Below are 26,192 nucleotides of genomic sequence, written 5' to 3' on the forward strand. Positions count from 1 at the left end.
ATATTATAATGATATTATGCATATTATTTATAATTTATTTTTTATTTTATTAGATTTTTATTTATAATTTATTTTAAAATCGATGCTCAGTTTTAATCAACAATATTAATTTAAAAATTAGTTTCATGAAAATTAACATATTGTATATTTTTTTTTTAAATAAAATTACATATTTTCTATATTCTTGAATTAATTGTTTTCTAAAATATTTGATTTTTTTAAATACGATAAATTATTTATAATATATTTATATGAAGTAATATAATGAAGTATACATAATTGTAAATTAAAGAATTAGACACGTTATAGTTTTAAAAGAAAAGTAATAATAATAATAAATATTCAATTGACAATCGATGTTTTATAATCGAGTACATATCAAGAGCAAGTGAAGAGAAGAAATAGTGAGAAAAATAAAGTAATAATAAGTATAATAAAATAAAAATAAGATAAAAATTCAAGACTTATTTAAAATATCGTAAAAGAAATATAAAAACAGGACAAAAAATAATGGAAAAAGAGTAAAAATGGAATAAAAATTGACCTTCAGAATTCTGGTGCTAAAAATATTTTTTTAAAATAGAATAATTTTAATATAATTAAGAATTAGTCTAAAATTCAAATTAAAATAATATAAAATTAAAGACTATTTCCCGAACACAAAAAATAATATATTTCTTATAAGATTTCTTATGTTTAAAAACATCAGTATTCTGATGTTTTATTCTATCTTATTTTGCTTTATAGATATTTTTGTTATCTAAGATATGCTGAAAATCAATTTCTTACCATATTTCTATTCTTCCATTATTTTTTTTCTTTCTTTATATGTTTTATTCATTAATTATATGTTAATGAAAATTTTTGTAAAATTTTTGTAAAAGAAAAACTTTCGTTAAAATTATTTGAAATTATCTTAAGAAATCTTCCTATATATTTATGTATATATATATATATAATTTATATACATAAATATATATAATATATATATATATTATATTTATAATTCATAATTATTTAGTCCCAATTTATTTTATAGATATATATATAATGTATTTTAAAAATATAGTAATATATTAATATTAATTAATTGAAAATTTCTGAAATAATTTCAAGTAACAATTTTTTTTACAAAACACTTTTTTTTGGCTTTGTTAACAAATTATTAATAAAAAACATTGATCAATTATTGATTATTTATTATATTTATATTTATATTTATATAGATTACAATATATGTACAATATATTTATATAGATTAATCAAAGTATTAATCAAGGTATATACTATCAGTTAACACGAACAAGTTCAAATAATATGTGTCGAAAACTTGAATATAACAGATATTTTTTTATAGAAAAAAAATTATATCAAATTATATTTTATTCGAAATAAATTAATTTAATTACGTATTCTGTAATTGACCAGCGTTTTTTGTTAATAACTTATTAATAAATCATAACGAAAAATTTTGTAAAGAAAAAATTGCTTGAAATTATTTCAGGAATTTTAAGTTAACTGATGTTTTCATTTTTCGAATATATTATACTATATGTAATTTAATTATCAAAATAGTTATATTAATTATTTAAAAAAAATTGAAATATACATTATTTTTATTTATTAGTATACTTTACAAAATTATATTCAGTAATTTTATTAAGCTATTTCTCTATATTAAAATAAGCTAGCTCTATATTAAATAATGTTAAATAAGCATAAAATAAAATTATCATGATTTTTAAATTTAATGTTAAATTTTATGTTATATATTATATGTAATATAATACATATAGTGAATTTAATTCTAAAAAATTATTTATTTTAAATAGTAGTATTTTTTTATATGTTTTTGTTTTATATGCAATATTATAATTTTTATATTATGCAATAAAATTTTATTTTTAGAAAAATTTAATAATATACATTTTAATATGTTATTTCTTGTATATATCAAATATGTTTATAATTTAATGATATTAACTATTTAAATTAATAATATTTTTCTGTTAAAAATTTTAAGAATTTTTTTACATTATATGACTTTATATATTTAATACTATTACATATAATAATAAATGTAATTATATTATATCGATAAAATATTAATAAATATATTATATATATATATTTCATAATCTATTTAAATTTATATAGTTATAAATATAACAATTTTTTTCAGGATATATGTACAGTTTTATATTTATTATCTATCAAATATTCAATTCGTATTAATAACAATTGGAATTGTTGAAACATTTCCAATATATTATTCATAATTTCAGTCAATTTTTCTACTGAAAATATAGTTAAATGCGTAAACCGCGTAATATTCTTAGTAACTTTTGAAAATGGTAATTTTTCAATGGTAACATGTGGATAAAATTTATGTACAATATGATAATCAAATAAATTTATATTATTTTGAATAAAAATAAATTCTTCCAAATCCGTAGCAGGAAGAGCATAATATAATCTATATGGTACTTTTTTAGTAGCATATTTATATTCACATTCGTGAAGTTTTAAAGCAATAACATTACATACATCTTGTATAGATTTTGAACCTTGTTCATAAAGATAAAAATCTTTTATCAATTTATACTTATGATTTCCACTACTTACATATGTCTTTCTAGTATTTCTTAAATGTAGAAGTGCTGTTGGTATAGAATAAGTGTGTGATGTAAATAAATGTATATGTGTAAGATCTGGTTTTGCTTTTAATTCATTTGCTATGTGAGATGATAAGGGTAGAACTCCACCTTGATGAGCAAATCCATAAAAAAATGTTAATGCAATGTTACATATAAACCATAAAATCTGTAGTTTATTCAACTTATTTCTTTCTGTTGTAAAAGTATTTTCATTATTTCCAGAAATACGAGTAATAGTATCAACTCCTGATGTTTGATTTATATTTGGTGCATACAAAAAAGTTAGAGGTAATAATGTTGGTATAATAAATCTAGGCTCTTGATGTGGAAATATTGATAATAACATGATAGGTATAATAAAAGATGTTGTCATTAAACCAACAACACTTTGTATCCGCGGCAAGTTTAACCATTGCGCCTTTAAACCACTGTAAATCAAAATTAACTATTTTATTAATTATTTTATATTTCATATTATATACAAAATATTATTACAATAATAATTTCAATATTTACCTATATAACATTTTTCCAAATGTAAGAAGGCCAATAACTCCAAGAACATTATATAGAAGGGGTATATTTACTATAAAATGTAAATAATGAGGATGCAAACCATGATCTTGTAAGTTTTTAATATTTGAATTATATCTGAGAAAATTGAGTGGTGTTACCACAAAATTATTCATGTTAATGTCAAGATTACCTATTTCTGCCATTGTTAAGTAACCAAAATAAAAACTATCAACTAAAATAAAAAAGATAGTAGTAGGTATTCCACAAGCAATAAAAGTGAATATTCGGACATGAAAATGTCCAAATCCTACACTTTTAGAACCTAAACCTCTTTGTAACCAAAAGAAGATAGGAATGAAGGCAAATGCAATAAATGTTGGTCTATTAAATATACCAATTACAGTGATTGTTGCAATTTTTATACAATGATTTAAAGAATGAGGAGGCAATGAAGCTTTAAGTTTATAATATTTTACTCTTTCTATTCCAGTTTTTGCTTTACTATATTTATCCGATAAATAGTCACTTTGGACAACTACCTGAAATGATAAATATTATTATTTTATAAATTGTATTTTATAATTTATCAATAAATATTATTATAAATATAATACCTTTTCTGAATGTGCCATAGAATATGATGCATAATATAGTAATAATGCTGTTAATACCAATTCAATGGTATTTGATAATGTATGAGTAGCATAAACAAGCATAACATAGGAACTGGCATAAATAATCAGTCTTATTTTGTAATTTTGTCCATATATGTAACAGATTTTATATAAACAATAATCTGATATAAAAGATAAACCACATACTAATAAACGTGGAAATAATATAAGAAAATATGGTGATTTTAATGATATACCCAAATAAAAAAGTGTATATTGTGAAAGTTTTTTTAAAATTGAATATGGTATACCAATTATTATTTGAGATATTAAAACAGTTCTTATAGGAAAAGTTGAATTAAATTCCCATGGTTTATTAACATCAATGTCAAAATGATCTCCTATAAAATGATTTTTTAAACTTTTTACATTATTATTTAATTATGATCTAAATAATAATAATTTTTCACCTACCAGATATAACTTCAATAGATTGAAAATATTCATCAGGATGAATGTATCCTGTTTGAGGAATAAATGTTAAAATAATTCTTACAACAACTAAGATCCAATAAAGTCCCATTTTTCTTTTTATTGGTATAGCAGGTTTGTATTCATCTATAGATCTACGATATTCATTTTTGAAATGCATTTTTATTAATAAATAGTTCAAAATCTATTATATATTAAATTATATATATAATATAATAAAATTAATCAATTTTTTCGAGATGTCACTTTAATAAGGTTAAAAAAATTGGCAAAAATCTTTGATTTATTAAATTAATCATTATTTTTAATCGTCATAAAATATCTAACATATGTTTCGGTCAAATATATTTTATTTTATTCAATCGCGAAATATTTAATGATTATTGTTGAAACATAATATTTTTTTCTATAATTAATTGACTTCTCGGATTCGTAAATAAAACCACATGATCAATATCTAAAGAAATTGGAATCGAATGTAAGATAATAAAATAGAAAATTATTTTAAATTATTGTTTTTATTCACAAAATTATATATTATCATTATAAATATGAATAACATAAATATAAACTTCTATATTAATTTATATAAAATCTACAATGATCAGCTATCAATCAAATATAATATAATATTTAATTAATTTTAAACATATTTTTTTTGAAAATAAAGCATTTATGCAATTGTTATTTTTAATTTCAATTTTATTTTGTGTTCTAAAATCTTTCTTATTTTATTTACTATTACGGATGACAGCGCATGTAAAATTAAATTATATTTGGAAACATTAAAAATAAACATTAAAAAGTAAAAATAATTTAGAATAATAAACCTTTTAAATGAATAATTATTTTTAATAAATTTTAATTAACTTAAAATAGTTATTTAATAAATAACAAATTAGATAATATTTTATATTCATATTATTTGTAATAAATAAATGGTGGTAAAAAATAAATTATAATTTTTTATAATTAATCATACTATTTATAATGAATATAAAAGTAATAAAAGTATTATATTAATTATTTTTTTTATAGAAAACTATTAAAAAAATTATTTCATATAAGCAAAGCGCGTGGCAATTTATTACGCATGCGCGACCACGTACGATATTTGGACAACACAACTGCCAACAAACACTTGTGCCTTTTGATAGTGTTATTTTATTAACTGTTCATTTGTTTATTACATATATTACATTATGTCCAGTGGTGGATGGGAATTAGTTGGAAGAAGTAAGAAGGATAAAAACAATGGAAAAATTAATAAACTTACAAAAGCCGAAAAAAAGAAATTTATCGAAAATGCACCAAAAGTGGAAGATTTTCGTAAGTATTTTTTCCTAATTTTTGTCAATTTTTATTTTTATAATATTATAATTTTTCATTTTTTTATAATATCAGTAAATTTTTCTTTATATAACTTCTTTTATAAAATTTTTCTATGTATGTGTTTGAAAATGTTTTAATATTGAATTACATTATATAATAATAATAATGTTTTTTTCAGTTCCTTTAAGTCAAGTAAAAACTTTATATGATAATTTAGATAACAATAAGGAAAATAAAAAGCCACCAAAGGAAAAAGAAAATAAAACAAAAGAAAATGAAGAAAAAAAAAAACAACAAAAACAACAACAATCTGAGAAAAAAAAACATGAACCTAAAGAAAAACCACCAAAGTCTATAAAAGATGCATTAAACATGGTATATACATATCTGTTAAATTTGTCATTTTTTTTTAATCTAAATATAAACTTATTATGTGAAACATTATTTTTAACAGATTAATGTAGCAGAGCTTCACAATGTTTTCATTAATAGCCAAACAAGATTTCCTGAAGCTCCATTAATTTGGTTGAAAGATCTTGCTGCTTTTCTTAATATAAAAATACCTATTGATAAAGAAGATGTAATCTTTTCTGGAAAATCTAAAGATTATCCTTTAAGTATAATACCTAAATCAATTTCTTCCATATTAGAAAAAGCGATTGATATGGCAGGCAAACAAACAGTACAACTTTTTTATGAAAATACTCTTACTAGTATGGCTACTGATATGGTAAAAGGGTCACCTGTTTTGGGTCATAAAATATTTTTGCAACTTTTAGCATATATTAATCCTGAAATAACAATTGTTAATATTTCCAAATTAATCAGAGTAAAAAATTCTTATCAAAATAGAAAAAATATTGGTCTCTCTATATTGTGGGCAATATCACAAGCTGGTAGAAAAAATTTAGCTGTGGGTTTGAAAGTGTGGCATGAAGTAATGTCTCCTATGTTAGAAATAAAAAGTTATTGTAGTTATGTAGCACAAATTTTAAACAATCTTGTGTTTGGACATGAAACATTTCATGATCTTAAACCAGAACTTTATCTTGATATTGTAGAAGATATATGTTCTGGAAAACTTAATGTTTCTGCCTCTATAGGCAGAGAAATTAATATTAGCATTGAAAAATTAAGAGTATGTTTCAAAGTTTCAATTATTGATTATTGACTATTATAAGATAATTTTACTGAAATATAATTTTTCTTTATTTTTTCAGTTAATTTTATTTAAAAATAAAAATATAAATTATGTGAAGTTATTTGAGATGTTAATTACAAAAATTACACAAAAAATACATGCAAATTATAGGGATGAATTAATTAAAGCACTTGTAACTTGTTTGGCTACAGATTCACTTTGTTTTTCTGTTTGGAAATCTATTTATGCCAAAAATTTATATCAATCTCATTTGATTTTATCATATATTGGTAAGATTATATTATTTTATAGATCTATGAAATAAAATTTAACTTATTTATTATTTAATTTTTTATAGATAGTAAATGGCATCTTTTATATGCAACATTGGAAATAAAATGTTTGAAAGAAACATGTATAGTATTTCAAACAATTAATGAGAGGTGCAAAAAGACTAAAGATGAAGGTCTTGCTAATAATTGCAGTAAATTATGCAAGGTAAAATTATAATTGTTTTTGTATTGAATATATCTACATGTATTATACAAATAATATTTTACTTTTAAAATTAAAGTGTTACAAAAAATGAATAATTATTTTAACACGATACATATTCTTTATATATAATAATATATTTAAAAATATATTTGAAATAACCCGCGTTACTTCTGTTTAGTACTTTATATCTTACGTATGCGCAAAGCAATGTACTGTTAGAATACGCTACGTAATATATAAATCGTGTTTTGCTAAATTTTCTAAATTTACATATAAAAAGACGTGTTTAAACATATATACATAATTTTTTAGTCATAAATTATAAAATTCTATTTATATTCATATTTATTTTCACAAAATTGTATGTGTGATATTTAAACAATTTCGTAAAATTCAAATCTCAAAGTTTAGGGGTTAGGTAAGTTTGTTTTTTTCGGGAGAAGATTATCGATCGCATATTGTCTCTTGACGTTATTACTGACGACATTAATATCATTCATAGCGTTATACTTTTTTTTGTAAAAAAAAAAGCGAATTACAGATAATATTTGAAAATAAATAATTTAAAAGTTATTTTCATTCTTTTTTATCAACTCTGTGGGTAAGAAGTACGTATTCAAAAATCAAGAGTTAAAACATGTTTACATATATACTATATATATAGATATACAATTGTTTTTTATTTTATATTGACCTTTAGACTTGTTAATAAGAATATTTCAATGTTTCAAATGATAAAGAAATTACTACAACGTATAGTGTTTTATTAATCGTCTATTACAGGTATTATTATTGAAAATGACAGCCTCTGCCAATAAAAAATTTCCCTGGAAAAAGGGAATTATTTTGTTATTACTTTTTATTAGCGTCATTCTTGGTTATGATATTTACAAACATGATGATTTTAAAGGTAATAGATAAAAAAATATTTATCTCCTTTATGATATTAATTATTTATTATTTATAATTTTCATATTAACAAATAATTTTTTAGCATCTAATACAAATAAGTTCTTGAAAAGAAGTGGATTATTTGCTTGTGGACAACAATCGTGGATTATAATGCAGGAATATTCTTATAAAGCACTTGAATTTGTAGAAGCTACTTCACCTGAATATTATAAAGCAACTATTGAAACATGTCAACCTTATATCAAATTAACCGGAAATGTTTACATTATAATAAAAAATCATTTTCTTAAAATTTATGACAATATTCTGGAATATATTGAAAAAAATAGTCCTTTGATTATACAAACAGTAAGTATTAATGATTTTAATACATAAATTATATATAAATAACAATATTTTATATATTTTATATATTTTACAGATAGAACATTATATTCCAGGAATGTTAGATGAAATTAAATTACGAAGTAATCAAGGATTAGAATACATAAAAGTGTATTCAAATTTATGTGTAGAAAAATTAAATGAACATTCAATTGCAACTCTTCAATGGTTAGAACACAATGTTTTTGTGTAAGTAAAATAAAAGAGATCTTTGATTTTATAAATAATTATAAAATATTAATAATAAATAGTTTTAAAATATTTTTATTTTTTTAGTGGAAAATTAAGTCCAGAAAATTTGCAAAATTATGCTTCAAAAGCTATTGATACTACACAGACATTGGCAAGTCAAACTTATGATTGGGTCTATGAAAAAGTGCAAACTCTTTCTAAAGTTCCATGAATGAAATTTATCAAAAGTTATGTACCAGTTTTATTTTGGTGATAAGGAAAATCTCCTCTCATACCTCTGCATTTAGTTCTATAATTCCAAAGTTAATATTACACATTTCCAAATATATTGTGGTGGCCATTTTGCCTGTGATATTTGAAAAATGTATTATATCCTGATTGATTATGACATTTTAAAGATCTACATATTTAATGAAAATGTCAGTTTTTTTTTACGTTAATATTGTCAAAATACTTATTAAAGTAATATATAGACTACACTATATGTAGTACAAAACTTAAAACTTCTTACTTTATACATTCGCTAATATATTTTCATTTAATGTCTCTAATATGGTATTCACAATGATAATATAAAAATTGATTTATGATCAGACAGTGTATTTAATGAAATTATTTTTTGGTATGTTTTTTTTTTACAAAAATAAAAGAGGAGTATAGAATAGTGGTTAACATTATAATACATATAGAGTATTAAGTTAATATCATTGGATACAGCAATAAAAAGAATAATAATATTTATAGGACATATAGAATAATGTTGATAAATATAGATATAATAATATAATTATTATTTTAATTATAATTATAATAATGCTAATAGTACTGCAACTCTAATGATGATGATTATAGTGATAACGATAATTTTAACGAAGAAAAAAATAAAATTAAAATTTTATATGAAAAGAGATCTGTGGAATGTGACATCCATCACATCCATAGAACTATGCATATAAAAATGAATTCCTTCATTTCCTTGCTTTTCAGAAATGAATTTAGTAGAAATTATTTTTTTTTCTTTATATAATTTCACAGCATTTTTCCCTGATTATATGTATGAGCATACAATACTAAAATGCACACTGATTACAAAATTAAATCAGTTTGAATTATTGTGTTAGAGCTCATGAGGAAAAAAAACTTTCATTGTGTTTTTATATATTTGATTGCATAAATATTCTTCTTCTTCATCTCTAATTCGTGCAAGTATTTCCAAAATTTGGCTGTAAAAAAAAAGATCAAAATTCATTTCATAATTAAAATCTAGTTGTCTTTTATTATATAATCAATGTGAATATAATTTAATCATTTTAAAATTTACTTTAAAAATTGATTAATATATTTACACTATGGTACATGGTTCATTTCTTCCTTTAACCATTTTATCAGGTTGCCATTTTTCTTTTTTAATACATGGAAAATTGGTAATAATATCTTTTGCAGATGCATGTGTAGGTCTTATTTCACACCATGGACAATCAGTTTCTATCATTAATTTATCTGATGGTATAGTTGTAACAGCAAAAAGGTTTTCTTCTGTTTTAAGAGAACTATAAATAAGATTATATTAATTATTTGATTTTGTATAAATTTATTATTTATATAACATACCATCCATTGATGCCAATATATAATCCCATTTGTAAAATGGAATTAGCTTCTTCTGGATTTCCATCAAAAGAATGTACAACACCAGCTGTTAAAGAATCTTTATGTTTTCTTAAAATTCTTATAAAATCTTCACTAGCATTACGACAATGTAAAAACATTGGTAATTTCAAAGTGGTACATAAGGATAACTGCATTTCAAAATATTTTTTTTGAATATCTTTGGAACAGAATTGTAATCTGTCATAGTCTAATCCTATTTCACCAATAGCTACAATTTTGTCTTTATTGCCTGCAGCTAGATCTGACAATGACTTTAGATATGCTTCTGGATCATCATTTTCTTCAAATTCATTACAACGTGTTGGATGACAACCAACTGTAGAAAATAGTCGTTCTGAAATATATATAAGAATTAATATGTAAAAATATTCAATAAAATAAAAAAATAATGATATTGTATGTACCTAGATATTTCCATTGACATGCATTTTGTTGTTGGAATTAAAGAATAGAATTACAGCAACCATTGCATCTCTCTTTCACTGGTTTCTTCATATGCAATGATTGTATTTCAGTTTAATAATAAGAAATAAATAGTAGTTGTACATTTTAATACATATAAGTTTTACCCTCACAGTTGAAAGCCTGCAAGGTGTATAAAATGTTAATTGTATCAAAATCATTATATATGTCTTTAAAACATTAATGTTTCTATAGAAAAATAAATTAAAGAAACTATAAAGTATTATAGCCTGTGATAGAGAGACGCGATAGTATACTCTGAATTAAATTTAATAAATATTTTTTTTCAATATTTTTAAAAAAGTATCTCACCATCTGTTCGTGCTATTTCGAGAGCCTTTTTACTTTCTTCTATATTACCGGCAGTGATTATAATTTTTGAAATATTGTTATTCCAACTTCGTTCTAAAACTTTATCCAAATCTGGTAGATGTTTTTGTGACCCATGATAAATTCCTTGATACATAGGATCTGTCAAATTGGCCCCAATATCTATATTGAAATTAACAACGGTAGAATATATTATCTGTTAAACTATAACCTTCTCGAATATATCTTCAAAAATAACATAAAGATACATTGTAGTTTATGTAAAAATATTGATCATTAAAATGTTAATACAATCACTAAATAAAAGATTTATTTACCTATAAATTTTCTTAAGTTACTCATTCTATTTCTAAGCATTCAATCTATCAGTGAAATGACAATTTTCTTAAACACGATACTGTTTGAAAGGTTAGCAGGTGTCTTATTTAACCGGCGTTGTGTACTAATATACGAGTTTAGTTAATGTTCCATGAAAATAGAAATTATATTTTTTTATCATTTTATATATGCAACAAATTTAACAATAATAGAAATTAATGTAACTTTTACTGTATATATTTTATTCTTATTATTATTCTTTATTCTATATATTAATTACATATTTTTAATTACATATTATATTCTTATAAAAATTTCAATTAATGAATTAAAATGCACATTTTTTAAATTAATTTATTATAATTTTTAATAAATGTTAAATGTATAATTTATTACAAATTATGTTTATTACAATTTTTCGAAATTACAAATTTTAATTCATTATAGAGGAAAGGTAAAATTATTATTTAAAAATTTTAGCTATTGTTAAATTATTTTTATAGAATTTTTTATTTTCAAATATTTTTTATGTCAAAATATTTTGAAAAATTTTATTACTGTAAAGATTTTATGATAGAATTTATTTTCTCAACACAGTCTTCTTTTTTTTTTGTGATAGCTGCTTCTGCTTCTACAAATTGTTGACGTCCTATCTTTCCTGGTACTAATTTGTCTACATATAATGCTTGTTGTTGATTATAAAGTTCTTTCAAATTTCTATCATATTTTTGTAATTCTTGAACACGATCATATACATCTATTGATTCTCCTTTTAAACGTTGTATAATTTCTGTAATAGAACTTGTTGCATTCTTATATTCTTGATTAATACCTTTTACCACAGATAAGAATGCATTAGCATCTTTATTTGCTTTAAGATATGCCAATTGATCATCTAATTCATTATAAGAAGTTACTCTACGATCTTGTGCAGCTAAGATCTTTTCACACTGTCCAGCAATTCTTAATTTACTTTCTGAAACTTCATCTTTGTCAATTGAAAAGTCAAGTCTAACATAAGTAATTACTAACAAAAATAATAAATATAAAGCAGCAGCTACAAGCAATGGTTCTTGTAACATCAATATACGTGGGAATGTATATTTTAATTTAAAATTTTGAATATGATTTTCAACTAAATTTTTTTTAGTAACAGAAATTACTGGACGACCAGTAGTATCTAAATAAGTATAATGAAGAGAATCTGGTAAACGTGTTGTAGGATATGGCAGGCTAAGTTCAATATTTTTAGAACCTTCTGGCAAAATAATCTTCACAATTAATTCATCTATAACCATATCATCAAAAATATGATCCAATAATCTCATTTCTAAAGTATATAAATCTCCAGTATGAAATAAATATTCATAACTAGGTACATTATATCCAACTGTATATTTAGTTTTCCAACCTCCAAAAAGTGGAAATCTTGGACGAAGATTTAATTCAACTGAATCTTTCTTAATACGAGTATGTGATGTTGAAATATTACCAATTTCATCTCTGTAGTAAATATCTGAAGCAGCTGCAGGTAAAATAGTATCAAAGCTTTGAATACTTGCTTCCCATGATTTTGACTCTCTGGCAAATTCATATCGTGAAAATGAACCTTTCAATAATGCTCCAGTATGTAATAAATCAATGTGTTCTTCTACTGCTATATTACCCCAATGTGATATTTCAATATTTCTTTCAAGTTTGGTAACGGTAAGAAATTTATTGTTGTTTTCAAAATGTATGTTTAATTCCTCATAAGAAAATGGACTAAGTTTCTCATATGGACCATATGTAATAAATGAATCACTTTGTGAAACAGGTTTAAATTTAGTATAGCTTTCAATATTACGTGATGGTAAAGATACAGTAGTTGTTTGCTTTATTATAGTATAAGGTGTATAAAGATAAATATTTCCTGTATATTTTACTAATTGCTTTTCTTTTTGTGTAATCTCTTTGGGATGAGGTATAAGTTCATGTGTCAATATCCATTCTATTTCAACAGACATAGTTCTCCCAGGAGATAATGGATCTTTTAATTCAATTTGATAAAAAATTTTATTTGGATAAGCATTTACCTTTGCCTCGCTTAATTTTAATTCAACTCGTACTGGTTCTCTATAAGCAGCTATATAACTAAGACTATTCTTTTGTTCAGGTTCTAATGAAAAAAGAAAATTTCGTATGTGGCGATCTTTACTTCCATTTTCTAATACAAGTCTAATTGTAATTTTTGTTAATTGAGATTGCAAATCGATATGTTTTTCCACATTCTTAAAGTTTAAATCAGGATCGATGATATTGGTAGCAGTAAAAGATTGGATATATAATCCAAAAAATAGCGCAAAATTCCATATTAATATAATTAAACTACTATTAATCATATTTTTTTATGTAGGAATTTCTTTCACGCTGTCTTACACTTTTAACTAACCGGCAAACAGGTTACAGTCGACATATTATAGACGTGGCGTTTATATGAAACTATGCATAATCTAGATAGGAAACTGAATTACAAAAATCAGGTTTTCTAATTATACAAAAAAGTAAGAAAATAAATAATTTTTAATTTTAAATTTTTATTATGTAACAAAAAAAGAATAAGAGAAATAAAAAAGAAAAAGAAAAGAAAAAGACGACGATAAATTACAATTTTATATTTTATATATGCAATTTCATATTTTATATTTCATGGAGAATCTAACCTTTTAGCTTATTATAGTTCGTATTGCAAATAGAGTAATATAAGTGCTTTGTGTAAGTAATAAATATTCGATTTATATTAATTATTTGAAAGAAATATAAATGAATAATAAAATTAATTAAAAATAATGATCTCCCAAATTATACCTAATTTAAAAAAATTATTATGTAGTCAGTAAGTAATATACATGTTTAAATTTATTATATAAATATAAAAATAAAATGTAAAAATAATAATAAAATTGGAAATATATAATTTTAATATATCATATTTTTATTGAACAGTTTATATTACACAAATCAATATATGTGTAGATCAAATTTAAAGAAATTTTACAAATATCAAACAATATTTTATTCTCATTACAATAGACAATCGAAGATAAATGCACGATATAGTACATTTAATATTGTAAGTCTTAAAATTTTTATTTTATTTAGAATCAAAAGAAATTAATAATACTTAAATATATAATTTTATTATTTTTTTTGAAGTTAAGTGATGATGAAAATGAAAAGTTTAAAAAGGATTTTACACAGGTAAATATATTAAATTTAACTATAATATCAATTTAAATGATATTAATATTAAATTAATATAATAGGAATATGAAAAGAATGTAATAAATTCTGATAACTATATGAGTATACAAAGAAGTAAGTAAAATAAAATAATATTAATTTAGTTATATTTATAAATGATATAATAATATAATATATTAAATTTTATTAATAAATATTCTTATATAATAAATTTCAGATATTGAAAATTTACATCCAAATCCTATAAATGATGTTTTAAATATTTATAAGATTGTATCTGAAGAACTTAAAGAGCAATGTATATCATTTACATATGTAAAATTAACATCAATGAAAACAAAATGTACCATTCAAGTCACATGGCCTTACAAAGAATCTTTTTGCAGTATAGCATTAAAAAAAAAAGTAGCTGCTAAGAATGCAGCATTACTATGTTTAAATTGGTTATATGAACATAAAAAGATCAAAGGATCAAAACCTATATTATATAATTATCAAGATAGACATAATTTATTAAATTCTCAAAAATATCTCAGTATTGATCTTACATCAAATTTAAAAACTGAAATACAATCTCTAATTGATACCTTTGATAATGTAAAGTTTACAAATAAAAATATATAATATATAAAAATTTATAATATATAAAAATATTTTAATATATTATATGATAATGATTATAGGAAATAAAATCTATAACAACAGTGCCATATACTAAAAATAATAGAGAAGATAATTTGGAAAAAATGGAAGCTGATATAAATACCAATTTTTTAGATTTCAATCAAACACATGATAATGAATATGGAAATTTAAAAAAAAATCAAAATAAAAATCAAAATAAAAATTTGCCTGTTATTAATTATAAGTATATATATATATATTTATACATAAAATTTATTATAAATTTATTTAAAATTTAAAATAAATTTATTCTTTCAGGGAAAAAATTCTTAATAGTTTACAAAATAATCAAGTTCTGGTGATTAAAGGAGATACTGGATGTGGTAAAAGTACTCAAATTCCACAATTTATATTAGATGCATATAAAGAACAGAATAAAATATGTGAATGTAATATAATTGTGACTGAACCTCGTAAAATATCAACTATCTCTTTGGCTCATCGTGTTGCATGGGAAAGAGATGAAAATATAGGCAATACAATAGGTTATCATGTACGATTTGAAAAAAAAATACCAAAAGTTCAAAATGGTTCAATTTTATATTGCACAACTGGTATACTTTTGCAAAAATTAAAGTATGATTTACAAGGAATATCACATATAATTATAGATGAAGCTCATGAAAGAAATTTACAAACTGATATATTATTGAAATTACTTAGAGATATATTGAAACATAATTCACACATAAAACTTATAATTATGTCTGCAAGTATAAATGCAGAAATATTTCAACAATATTTTTCCTCTGCACTTATTGATATTCCTGGAAAATTATATGACGTAGATATGCATTTTATTGATGACATTCATCTTTTTGATGATGATTCATTAAATTTAAATAGTCTAATGAAAACAGAAATTCCTTATGACAAAATAGTAAATTTAATAACATGGATTATTACAAATAAACCACCTGGAGCTATTTTATGTTTTCTCCCAGGTTGGCAAGAAATTAAATATTTGCATGATATGCTTCAGAAGACAAAAATGAATAATTTATTGATATTACCTCTTCATTCTAAAGTACCTATTAATATTCAGAAAAAAGTTTTTAAACAAGTTCCTAATGATGTTAGAAAGATTATTTTAGCTACAGATATAGCTGAAACTGGTATTACAATTCAAGATGTAAGATATGTTGTAGATACTGCTATTAAGAGAGAAACACAATGGAATGAAAACAAATCTTTATTTAATTTAAATTTTAATCACATATCACAAGCTAATATTTTACAGAGGTAATTTTTATCCCATATATATATATATTGCAATTTGATTTTTAAAGAAAATTTGTTAATATATAGGAAAGGAAGAGCTGGACGTGTACAATGTGGTGAAAGTTATCATTTAATTACTCGAAGTGAATACAATAAATTAGATTTATATCCAAAACCAGAGATACTTAGAATCCCATTGGATGAGGCAGTTATCATCTGTAAAACATTAAGTGATGAGAAAATATATGATTTTTTTAATAATATGATTGATTCACCTAATGAAAATTTAATAATTTCTACTGTGAATACTTTAAAAAATCTTGGTATTCTCGATGATGACGAAAATCTTACAAGTTTAGGAGAATATATTTCATATATTTCATTAACTCCAAAACTAAGCAAAGCATTAATATTGTCTTGCATTTTTCAGTATGTAATATAATTAATAAGAAAGATTTATACTTTTCTATAAAATTAATTATTTAAATAATTTTTTGAAATTTAAATCATATTTATATTTTTTATAATTGTATGATTTTATGATTGCATATCTTTTATTCAGTATTTTTATATTTTCATAAAATTATTTTTATATAATTAATCTATTAATATTTTATATAATTAATCTATATAATATAGATATATTTAAATTTATTTTTTTCAGATGTTTAAATCCTATATTATTAATTGTCACAGCATTTTCTAACATTAGCCACCATGTTTCATTAGATCAAATATCAAATATAAATGCAATTTCTAAGGAAAAAAAAGTGAAATATCATAAAACGAGTGATCATATAGCTCTAATAGATTATTTTAATGATTTAAAGAAAGATAATCTATCATTTTCTTCTATTTTTAATAGTAATGATAGTAAAATTCAAATAATGAAACAAGTGCAAAGTAAGTCTATTAGATATTTGAAGATATATAATATAATAAAATTAAAATTAATTATTAATTATTTATAGAATTATGTGTAATACATATAAATGAACTTATAAACAGCAAAATGATTCCATTGTTATATGATTTTAAATATTTAAATAAGAATTCTAAAAATAATGAATTAATTCGAGCGGTTTTATTTGCTGCTACAAATAATTTGATAAAAAGAAATCCTTATGGTTATAAAAATAACTATTTTACACATCAAGCAAATATTCTAATAATGGAGTTAGTATATTTAAAAAAATGGATATTATAATATATAAAAAAAGAGCTGAAATTTATATAATAAATTTTTATATAATAAATTTTAGGAATAACGATACTGTTAAACTTAAGAATGAAAGTGTAAATTATAATCGAAAAGAATGGCCAAGTGATTTATTAACTTATATTGATAAGATGGATTATGCTATGAGATATTCTTGTTTGATTTCTGAAACGAGCATGATATCACCATTATCAGTTTTATTATTTAATCATACTGATGTTCAATGTAAAAAAGTATATATATTTTAAAATATAAATATATATTTATAGATTTTTAATTTATAGCTTCATAAATTTTTACTTTTTTTTGCAGATACAAAATAAAGATTTTACAAATGAAAAAATTATTATTACTATAAATGATATAAAGAATATAAATTTTATTTGTGAACCAGAGTTTGTATTTATATCTTTATCTTTTTGAATGATTATCTTAATACTTATTTCATATGTTGTTCTTTTCTAGGACTGCAGATCTATTATTAAAATTTCGAAATATATTATGGAATGTTGTAGATTATCTAATTAAATATGAAAACACAGATGAAAGTAATTTAAAATCAGTTAAATTATTCAAAGATAATCTAATGGTTTTAATTTTAAAAATGTTGAAAGAATCGTCAAAAGATATTGATGCATTTGAGGAAAATGAATATTTATTGAATAATGAAAAAATTGAAATTAATGAAAATTAATAAACATTTTTAAAAACAAAAAGTATATTTTTAATTATATACAAATATACAAGTAAAAATAATATGCATATATATGCAATATAAATAATATATGCTTAAAATATATGAATATTATACCAATTCTTTATCCTTCATCCATCAATTTTAAAAATATAAATTTTGAAATTTATTTCAAAATTTTTGTTTATTTATTATGTAAAATTTACATATACATATTTATGTGGATAATGTGTATTTTATTATAAATCACAGTATATAATTTCTCTATAGTCATGTAATGTTTCATAAAATTTATATTTTATAAAATGTTATATAAATAATATATAATCTTTTAGCTTAGTTTAATACTTACGTTTTCTTTTTTATTAAATTTTTAAAATCTTACCAACACCATGTTCTTCTTTTATAAGAAAAATGTTAAGAAATTGAATCTTAATCTAAAATTTATTTTTCTTAAGTCGTAATTATTAATTGTATTAATTTAATAATTTTATCATACATTCCAATAAATCTTTGTCACATATTTACAGCGTTTATAATTTTACAATACAGTACAGAACATTCATAGTTTTGTCTATATACATACATATATTTACTTTCAAGAAAGATTTTTCAACATGAATTAGAGGTAGTTATTAAAAACACTCGAATAATTATATATAATTAATCAATCGTAGAATTTCTATACATATTTTTGTTAAATCAATTTTTTAATATTCATAACAGTATAATAATATAAGGTTCATAATATTTCTAGCTTTGCATAAAATATATTAACACTGATTTATTGTAGAATTATAAATATATTCAATATATTAAAATCTAATTTATATACATTTGACAGGTACATTGAAGCGTGCGCTTCTAATATTTTATTACAAAAAACAAAATGCGAGGAATAATCCTTATTGTTCTTTTTAATTGTTTAATAATTTAATATTTTTTATTCTTGCATATAGAATTATAATAAATTAATGAAATAACAAAAGGATATATATACATATATATTTAAATTTATCATATTATAAATATAAAATATGTATGAATCTATTTTGATAATAAGAAATACAGTAAGAAAAGTGATATGTTTCCACATCATATGATATTATTAAATAAAGCGTAATATTTTGTAACAATAAAATCAATAATGAATATTGAGTTATAATTAAATAAAATTTGAAGTAAATTTATAAATAATCGATATCTTGTTTGATAAATATATAAAATGTGTTGTTATAATTCTCTTTATTTAATGACTATCAAAAAAATAACAATAACAAATATTAATAATATTGATAAAATAATATATTAAATTTAAGTTTGAATAATTGTATTCTAAAAACGAAACAATTTTACTTTATGTAATTTTCTAATGTAATCAATTTCTTATATATTTAATATATTCTTATATATTAATTTCTTATATTATGTAATATAAAAATTTTTTTTCATTTCTTTAGGAAATTATTATCACATCGACTAGCAATTAAATTATAATCTAGATATAATATTTTTTAAAGAATAATCATCTTTAAAGAATAGTAGAAATCATTTTAACAAACATCCATATAATATATTTTTCTTAGATAATATTGCACTTCCGGCCTTTTTTCTATTATATTAAATTACAATGGCAATTTATAATTATTGTTAACCACATTTTTTATTCGTTTATTTTAAGACAATTATATAAATATTTTCTTCTTATCAATATCAAGAATATAAAAGTAAATAAACATTCTTTTTTATAATTTTAATAATTTGTTTTTAATATATTATATAAATATAGTATAGTAAACTAGTAAATGCACATTACTTTCAGATTTACTCATTGTCAGACTTAATATTAGCATTTAAATTATATATATACCCGTTTGGCGAACTTTTAAACACGTTTCTGTTTCATAAGAATTTAATTAAATAAATTAAAATCTACGCATAATTAATTTTATATCGAGAATACGAATAAACAAAATTAATATAAGATAAAAGAATTAAAATAAAATTAATATAAATAAAAAAAAAGATGAAAAAATAAAAAGATAAATTTATAAATTAAAGAAAACTCTACTTAAGATTTTACTTAATACTATGAAAGATAAGATACAATTGTAAAAAAGTAAAACAAATATGAATTTACTGGCCTTAAATAATAATTAAACAATTGTATTATTAAACAATAGTAAATAAGTATGTATACAAAAAAGATTTGTAGATTGCCATGAAAATCTTTATAAGATAATCTGAATACATGGCAATTTAATTTTGATTTTTACTCATTTCAAATATATTTAATACTGTATTTTCACATTTTATTTTATTAGCTTTTGAAAAAGACAAAAAAAAAAAGAAAAAAATAATTAAATAAATAAAAAGAGAAAAAAAAATTAGAAATATGAAAACAAAAAAATTCTATTACTATTATAAGTTATTATCACAATTCTTAATTGTGATTATTAAACAAGCATAATAATTATCATCTATTCTAATATATTATTCTAATTTAAGATTCCATTTAAATATATATATATATATTATATTTAAATGAAATCTTAAATTAGAATATATATATATATATATATATATAATTTTAATATTTACTTATCGTATATAATTAAACTGATTCTCTAGATCCACATGGCGGAAGAACCGTGATAAAACTTTCAGTCTCGCTATCGCTGGTGCTAAAATTTGATCTTTCTAAAACTCTATTCTCATTTTTGGCACAAAATGGTTGAATGTAAGAGTTTTTTGTTTCAATTTCCATTTCTGAATCATTATTTTTCAACAAATTAGACACATTTGAAAGTTTACGAAAGTTTCCAAAGAAAACACTATCCGTTCCAACACTTTCTGCACCGCTCTCGCTCGCTCCATCACAGACGGATTCGGTTTCATCAGTTTCCGAAACGCTACTCACTTCGTGTTTTAACAGTTGTTTGTGCGACCCATTACTATCCGTACTACTTAAATATCCGCTATCTTCTACTTTCATTCGTAGTTGCGGTTGATACCCGAACAAATGATTCGTGGAATTGCTAATGGATTCGCTATTTTTGGAAGGTTTTGTCAGATTTTTTCTTTGGAAATCTTGTTTGTGACATTGATCGAAAAATTTCTTTTTATCCTTTTGAATGCGAGAGTTATACCACGACGCAGATAAATTAGTCTTTGACTTTTCTCGCATGCAATTGTTTCTCGTTTCATCTATCAATTGATGTTTGCATTTTGTCATCGGCTCCTCGGCTTGTTGTCGTTGAGCCTTGTCGGAATAAGAACAATCAGTGGTCCCTACGTGGAAATGGCCACAGGGGACAGGAGAACCGTTGCTGGTCGTAGGGTCACCCGCTTCGGCAGGACTCCTGTCCCACCCGTTTTTTGACACAGAGTTCGATGATAATTTCGCATCTTTCACACGCCGTGGAGGTTTTGGATGCTGATAGATGTCCTCTGTGGGCGGTAATGGTACCACGTCCGGCTGGTTGCTCGGTTGTCGTTGTCTTTTTAACTGTCTTATTTCGGGTGTTAAATACTTGCATTTCTTCCAAGATATGGAATCTTCTAAATGGCCGTTCAACGATTTAGTGCTACTATTCAATTCCTTGGAATTGGATTTCAGCCTAGCCTCGTAGATCTCTCGAAGACTTCCGTAGCCACGATGCAAACAAGGGCCATTTTTCCCCGAGTCTTGATCACGAAAGCTACCCTTACTTTTGAGAAGAATTTGAGCAGGCCTTTCGAGAGAATCGACGTAGATCTCATCGGGAACGTCTTTTTCGTAACTCGTGCCGTCGTTAATTTTCAACTTCATCGGTTTCCTGTCTAACGTGTCCGGTTCGTACTCAGACTCGTCCTGTTTCACATAATTCTTCGACGAATCTTGAACTTTAATAGTCAAATGTCCAGGATTCTCGGGCTCGTATCGAATCTCTGGCCCAGAATCGTCGCTGCAGGCTGGACTATCGTAGCCATCGTTCACATACACCTCGCTAACGAGGGAATAACTCTCCGATTTTTGAGAAGAGATTAGCTCCGGCAGATTATTATAATACCCTCTTTCGAAAATATCTTTATTTAATTTATTCGATATCATCATCTCACCAGTTCTTGGATTGATCACAGCATTTTGCATCGTCAATTCTTCATCCATTGGCAGAGCCGTGGACAAAGCTGGACTCGATTGATCAGTGGATTCCGGTGAATTGGACGATTTCCTGCTGGATTTCGACCGTTCCAAGCTATCTACTTCGTAATCAGCGATATTCTCCGATTTCGAGTGATGTTCAACCAGCACCTTTGCATCAACCATTTCACGGATAACGGCATCCATTATGCGTTTCGCTGTATTTTTAGCATTTGGAAGCTCGTTGATCATATCCGGCAATTCTTTTTTCGATCCTGCCGAATTTTCACTCGATTCATTCGTTCGTTTCCGCAACGAACCCTCCCTCATATTTATCCTTCCTTCCTCCTTCCTTTCGTTTTCATTGCTGGAAAGAACCGCCACGTTCTTCTCTTCTTTACTCTCTTCTTTCTCCGCCGCCCCTTTCTCCAGAATGGCGTTCTCTTCCATCTGTTTGATGAACGAATTTTCGATGGCTTTCCTCACTTTCGTGTTGATGACTTCATCCCCGTTGCCCCCACCGATCGAAGTATCCCCCTTTCTCAGCGAATAATAATTGGATTCTTCGAACATCGATTTGGTCGAACGTTTTGAAACGCTGTGTCGATCATCCGTCTCGAGAATTTCGCTTCTTGCCACGTTTTGAAACGTTCTCATCTGTGAATTCTCCTTCCACGAAGAAAGAATTTTCCCCGACAAACCTTTCGCATCCGTGTCGAATTCTCGTTTGGCCAATTCCTTTAAATATTCTAAGTTTTTGTTGAAGGTTTTCGTGTTCTCTTGAAGGGTCTTTCGAGCTTCCTCCGCGTCTCGCCAACGTTGAGGCGTCGATCTGACGTCCGCCAACCATGCTCGAACCTTACTCTCACCCGGATTTAACTGATCGGGTTCCGGAAGGGCAGGCGTGTCTCTCGACGTGTCCGTCGTGCAGCCGGGGCATCCGGTGCATCGTTGCGACTTCCGTGACTTGGTCACAGAGCTTCGAGTCGAATTCGAGGCCGATTGTTGAAGCTGATTCTTGCTCGTCGTCCCGTCGCATTGTTCCGTGTTCGTTTCCTCTTCCGGGATCCCTGAATATGTCGACAGACCGAAAAACTTAAGATCTTTCATCTTTATTAATTTCTCGCGAGAGATTTGTCGCGCTTTTTTTTTTCTAGTCGAGATAAAGAGAGTAAATTACTATTGTCAACTGACCGACGAGGATAGGGACGAATTTCTTCGCAGCCATTTTGTGCTTCGCTATGGAGATGACCTCCCGAATTTTTATAAGAAATTCGATAGCTGCTGGAGGAGGCGCCTAGAAAAATTCCGGGCTGTCTTCAAATTATCTCATAATTAAAATATAACTACAGAGAGAATAAAATTATTTCTATTTATTCAATATATTTAACACCTGTTATCTTTATGTTTACTAGATATAACGTGACTTCTTACGAGCAACAATTGTCTGTCGAAATAAGCGGGATTGAAGTACAACTTTCTTCTCTGAGCTCCAGGTAATACGGGAACATCCTGTTGATGGGGATTATCCACGGTTTCCACGACTCGCACGTCCTCTTCTGGCAATCTTTCCCCTAGAATGGATCCAGTTCCAAAGCAAGCTTCAGACTGTTCCATGTAAATGCAATGGGGATGAACAATAGCTGAAGTAACCTGTTCAATCCAATATATAAAATCAATCATAAATTCCATTCGAAATCGATGTTTTACAATATTCATATATGCATAAAACGACGTGTTCATCCAAGAAGAAATCTAAGTTAATAAGTTTGACGAACATTTTCGAATCCCTGTTCACCGTCACTCAGTGGAAGATCATCCCCCAGATCGCTTTCCGTTAAACCGCTGTTGGTATCGCTCTCGAAGTGTCTCGAAGCAGCGAGCAAAGGGTTGTTCTTCACCAAACCACTCACTTCTCGGCCGGGGGCCAAGTTTATTTCCGGCTCATCCACGATCTTTCGCTTGGCCTTTTTGCTGTGGAGGTAGAGGGACACGCTCGCGACGTAGATCAGTGCAAGAATGACGGATGAGAGGCCGATGGCCGTGTACTCGGTCGTGGAAAGCCCTTGCGACAGTTGCGTTGTCGAGGAGAACATCACTTCTCGAACGTCTGGAACGAAGTGAAAGTAATTATCCTATTTTAATTGTTATCTTGAAATATATTTTTATATTAAGTTAAGTTAAAATTCTAAGATCGACGCTGCCCATGTATAATTCAATTTCCTTATTCGAGATTTAAAAAGCGAGATTTGAAAGAGAGAGGCGGAAGACAGATGCGAATACCGACTGCTTTTGGACTGCGAGCCAGCCACCCTGAAAGCCACGCACGGGGTGAAGACACCGGGAAGCTTCGACTTCTGAGAGGCGTCTCTGCACACGAGTTTCGCTGTCACCACTCGACCCTCAGCCGCTTCTCTCAGCCCGGTTTCGCCGATCCACTGCAACGATTCCAAGATTATTCCCTCAATGATTGGGGAAGTTGATTTTTGAAATGGCGAGAAGACGAATCGAAACGAAAAGTTTTCTTTTATTCGTATGAAATGTTCGATCGAAGGAAGTGTCATATCGTATATTTCGCCGTCCAAATTTTTCTTCTTCGATGATGAAATTTAAACGTGATTTTCGCAGCAATCGAGCCTCCTTCAAGCTCCCTTAATTAACCTTACGTCGGAGGCTTTACATGGAGAAGAAACCAGTAAACGGCTGTCTTTCGTTCAAAATACGATACACCGTTTCCGGATACATCGTTCATCTTTATTTCATTCGATCGTGGAAAAAGAAAATTGACGTTAAAGAAAAGAAAAAAAAAATGTGCGAATAAAATATTTCCTTTCTTTTATCAATGAAACGAAGAATCTTAAATAGAGAAAATTAACTACTCGTTCACAACAAATAGAAAAAATGATTGTGAACATTTCGAATCGTAGAAGAATACGTTTCCTTCCTGTATCATTGCACTGCATTCGCTTATTTCGCTCCAGTTTAAACGAACCTGCAGAAATGTTCTTCCTTCGTCACGGAACAGCCTGAAGGGTGGCTCGGTGTCCGAAAGATTCCTTAACTCTGACCATCCTGCTCGTCCCAATTGCTGAGCCCCAGTTATTCCGCAGACCGGCGTGGTCACACCTTTGCGCGAAAAATACATTCAACTCGATATATCAAGCTATTTACAATTACAGAGTTGTGTAATAATAACTCGTCAACGTTCGAATTACAGTGTTCATATTACAGCGAAAAATTAGCAGTGGTATAAATTAACTTACCTTCGAAGCGTATTTCCGCGTGAGGATAGATTATCTGGCCACGTTGAGGTAGAAACACGTATGGCACCCTCTCGACTTGGCCTGTGCCGCTCACGAAACCAGCAACGTTGCATTCTGGAATCATCGAGAGTTTTACTTTTCCTCTCATGACATCTACGATAAACAAATTATCGGACCTAACATCGGAGTTAAATTTTGTTCGATTACGATCTCTTCGTTTATTCGT

The 26,192-nt window shown here is 25.1% G+C and overlaps 6 protein-coding genes and 1 long non-coding RNA gene across 10 annotated transcripts in view; 3 read left to right on the forward strand and 4 right to left on the reverse strand.

The window, feature by feature from the left end:
* Positions 1 to 121: 121 nt before the first annotated feature.
* Positions 122 to 5,319, reverse strand: LOC108001324 (GPI mannosyltransferase 4). Its single transcript, XM_017062634.3, has 4 exons — positions 4,262 to 5,319; positions 3,788 to 4,188; positions 3,174 to 3,712; positions 122 to 3,085 (listed from the first exon to the last, which is right to left on the reverse strand). Exons 1-4 carry the CDS (start codon positions 4,437 to 4,439, stop codon positions 2,179 to 2,181), a joined length of 2,025 nt encoding a protein of 674 aa, XP_016918123.1. The 5' UTR covers positions 4,440 to 5,319; the 3' UTR covers positions 122 to 2,178.
* Positions 5,320 to 5,472: 153 nt separating this feature from the next.
* Positions 5,473 to 9,331, forward strand: LOC107992747 (transmembrane protein 214-A). The gene is made up of 9 exons (XM_017048798.3): positions 5,473 to 5,608; positions 5,790 to 5,986; positions 6,066 to 6,749; positions 6,832 to 7,042; positions 7,111 to 7,250; positions 8,034 to 8,160; positions 8,245 to 8,510; positions 8,584 to 8,735; positions 8,823 to 9,331. The coding sequence occupies exons 1-9, from the start codon at positions 5,482 to 5,484 to the stop codon at positions 8,947 to 8,949; spliced, it is 2,031 nt and encodes a 676-aa protein (XP_016904287.1). The 5' UTR covers positions 5,473 to 5,481; the 3' UTR covers positions 8,950 to 9,331.
* A 177-nt stretch (positions 9,332 to 9,508) lies between these two features.
* On the reverse strand, positions 9,509 to 11,735 carry LOC107992754 (deoxyribonuclease TATDN1). Of its 2 annotated transcripts, none has more exons than XM_017048809.3 (5): positions 11,519 to 11,735; positions 11,184 to 11,363; positions 10,350 to 10,743; positions 10,085 to 10,288; positions 9,509 to 9,961 (listed from the first exon to the last, which is right to left on the reverse strand). In XM_017048809.3, exons 1-5 carry the CDS (start codon positions 11,556 to 11,558, stop codon positions 9,856 to 9,858), a joined length of 924 nt encoding a protein of 307 aa, XP_016904298.1. In that variant the 5' UTR covers positions 11,559 to 11,735; the 3' UTR covers positions 9,509 to 9,855. The 2 variants fall into 2 exon arrangements, with proteins under 2 accessions (XP_016904298.1, XP_016904306.1); XM_017048817.3 differs by having other exon boundaries at positions 9,916 to 9,961; positions 10,060 to 10,288; positions 11,519 to 11,731.
* A 124-nt stretch (positions 11,736 to 11,859) lies between these two features.
* Positions 11,860 to 14,012, reverse strand: LOC107993368 (dolichyl-diphosphooligosaccharide--protein glycosyltransferase subunit 1). The gene has a single exon (XM_017049762.3). It carries the CDS (start codon positions 13,898 to 13,900, stop codon positions 12,074 to 12,076), a length of 1,827 nt encoding a protein of 608 aa, XP_016905251.1. The 5' UTR covers positions 13,901 to 14,012; the 3' UTR covers positions 11,860 to 12,073.
* A 193-nt stretch (positions 14,013 to 14,205) lies between these two features.
* Positions 14,206 to 18,685, forward strand: LOC108002051 (ATP-dependent RNA helicase DHX30). Of its 2 annotated transcripts, XM_062079365.1 has the most exons (13): positions 14,206 to 14,394; positions 14,505 to 14,631; positions 14,715 to 14,759; positions 14,825 to 14,876; positions 14,980 to 15,359; positions 15,446 to 15,630; positions 15,705 to 16,688; positions 16,755 to 17,096; positions 17,332 to 17,570; positions 17,639 to 17,843; positions 17,930 to 18,119; positions 18,199 to 18,281; positions 18,352 to 18,685. In XM_062079365.1, the coding sequence occupies exons 1-13, from the start codon at positions 14,348 to 14,350 to the stop codon at positions 18,578 to 18,580; spliced, it is 3,108 nt and encodes a 1,035-aa protein (XP_061935349.1). In that variant the 5' UTR covers positions 14,206 to 14,347; the 3' UTR covers positions 18,581 to 18,685. The 2 variants fall into 2 exon arrangements, with proteins under 2 accessions (XP_061935349.1, XP_061935350.1); XM_062079366.1 differs by lacking the exons at positions 14,206 to 14,394; positions 14,825 to 14,876 and having other exon boundaries at positions 14,564 to 14,631.
* A 2,275-nt stretch (positions 18,686 to 20,960) lies between these two features.
* LOC107993258 (uncharacterized) overlaps positions 20,961 to 26,192 on the reverse strand; it is a 54,463-nt gene continuing 49,231 nt past the window's right edge. The window contains exons 4-10 of one of the 2 annotated variants that reach the window (XM_028668538.2): positions 25,967 to 26,080; positions 25,696 to 25,829; positions 24,991 to 25,141; positions 24,482 to 24,813; positions 24,138 to 24,356; positions 23,898 to 24,000; positions 20,966 to 23,773 (exon numbers count right to left, since the gene is read on the reverse strand). In XM_028668538.2, coding sequence (XP_028524339.1) covers positions 21,195 to 23,773; positions 23,898 to 24,000; positions 24,138 to 24,356; positions 24,482 to 24,813; positions 24,991 to 25,141; positions 25,696 to 25,829; positions 25,967 to 26,080 — 3,632 coding nt within the window. In that variant the 3' untranslated portion in view covers positions 20,966 to 21,194. Of the gene's footprint in view, positions 23,774 to 23,897; positions 24,001 to 24,137; positions 24,357 to 24,481; positions 24,814 to 24,986; positions 25,142 to 25,695; positions 25,830 to 25,966; positions 26,081 to 26,192 lie in introns of those variants that run through there. The other variant, XM_028668588.2, reaches the window with a different exon arrangement.
* Positions 24,691 to 25,334, forward strand: LOC133666672 (uncharacterized). The gene is made up of 2 exons (XR_009831138.1): positions 24,691 to 24,829; positions 24,937 to 25,334. It is a non-coding gene; the product is annotated as an uncharacterized LOC133666672 (long non-coding RNA).

The sequence above is a fragment of the Apis cerana genome, linkage group LG9 (genome assembly GCF_029169275.1).
Source record: "Apis cerana isolate GH-2021 linkage group LG9, AcerK_1.0, whole genome shotgun sequence".
NCBI lineage: Eukaryota > Metazoa > Arthropoda > Insecta > Hymenoptera > Apidae > Apis > Apis cerana.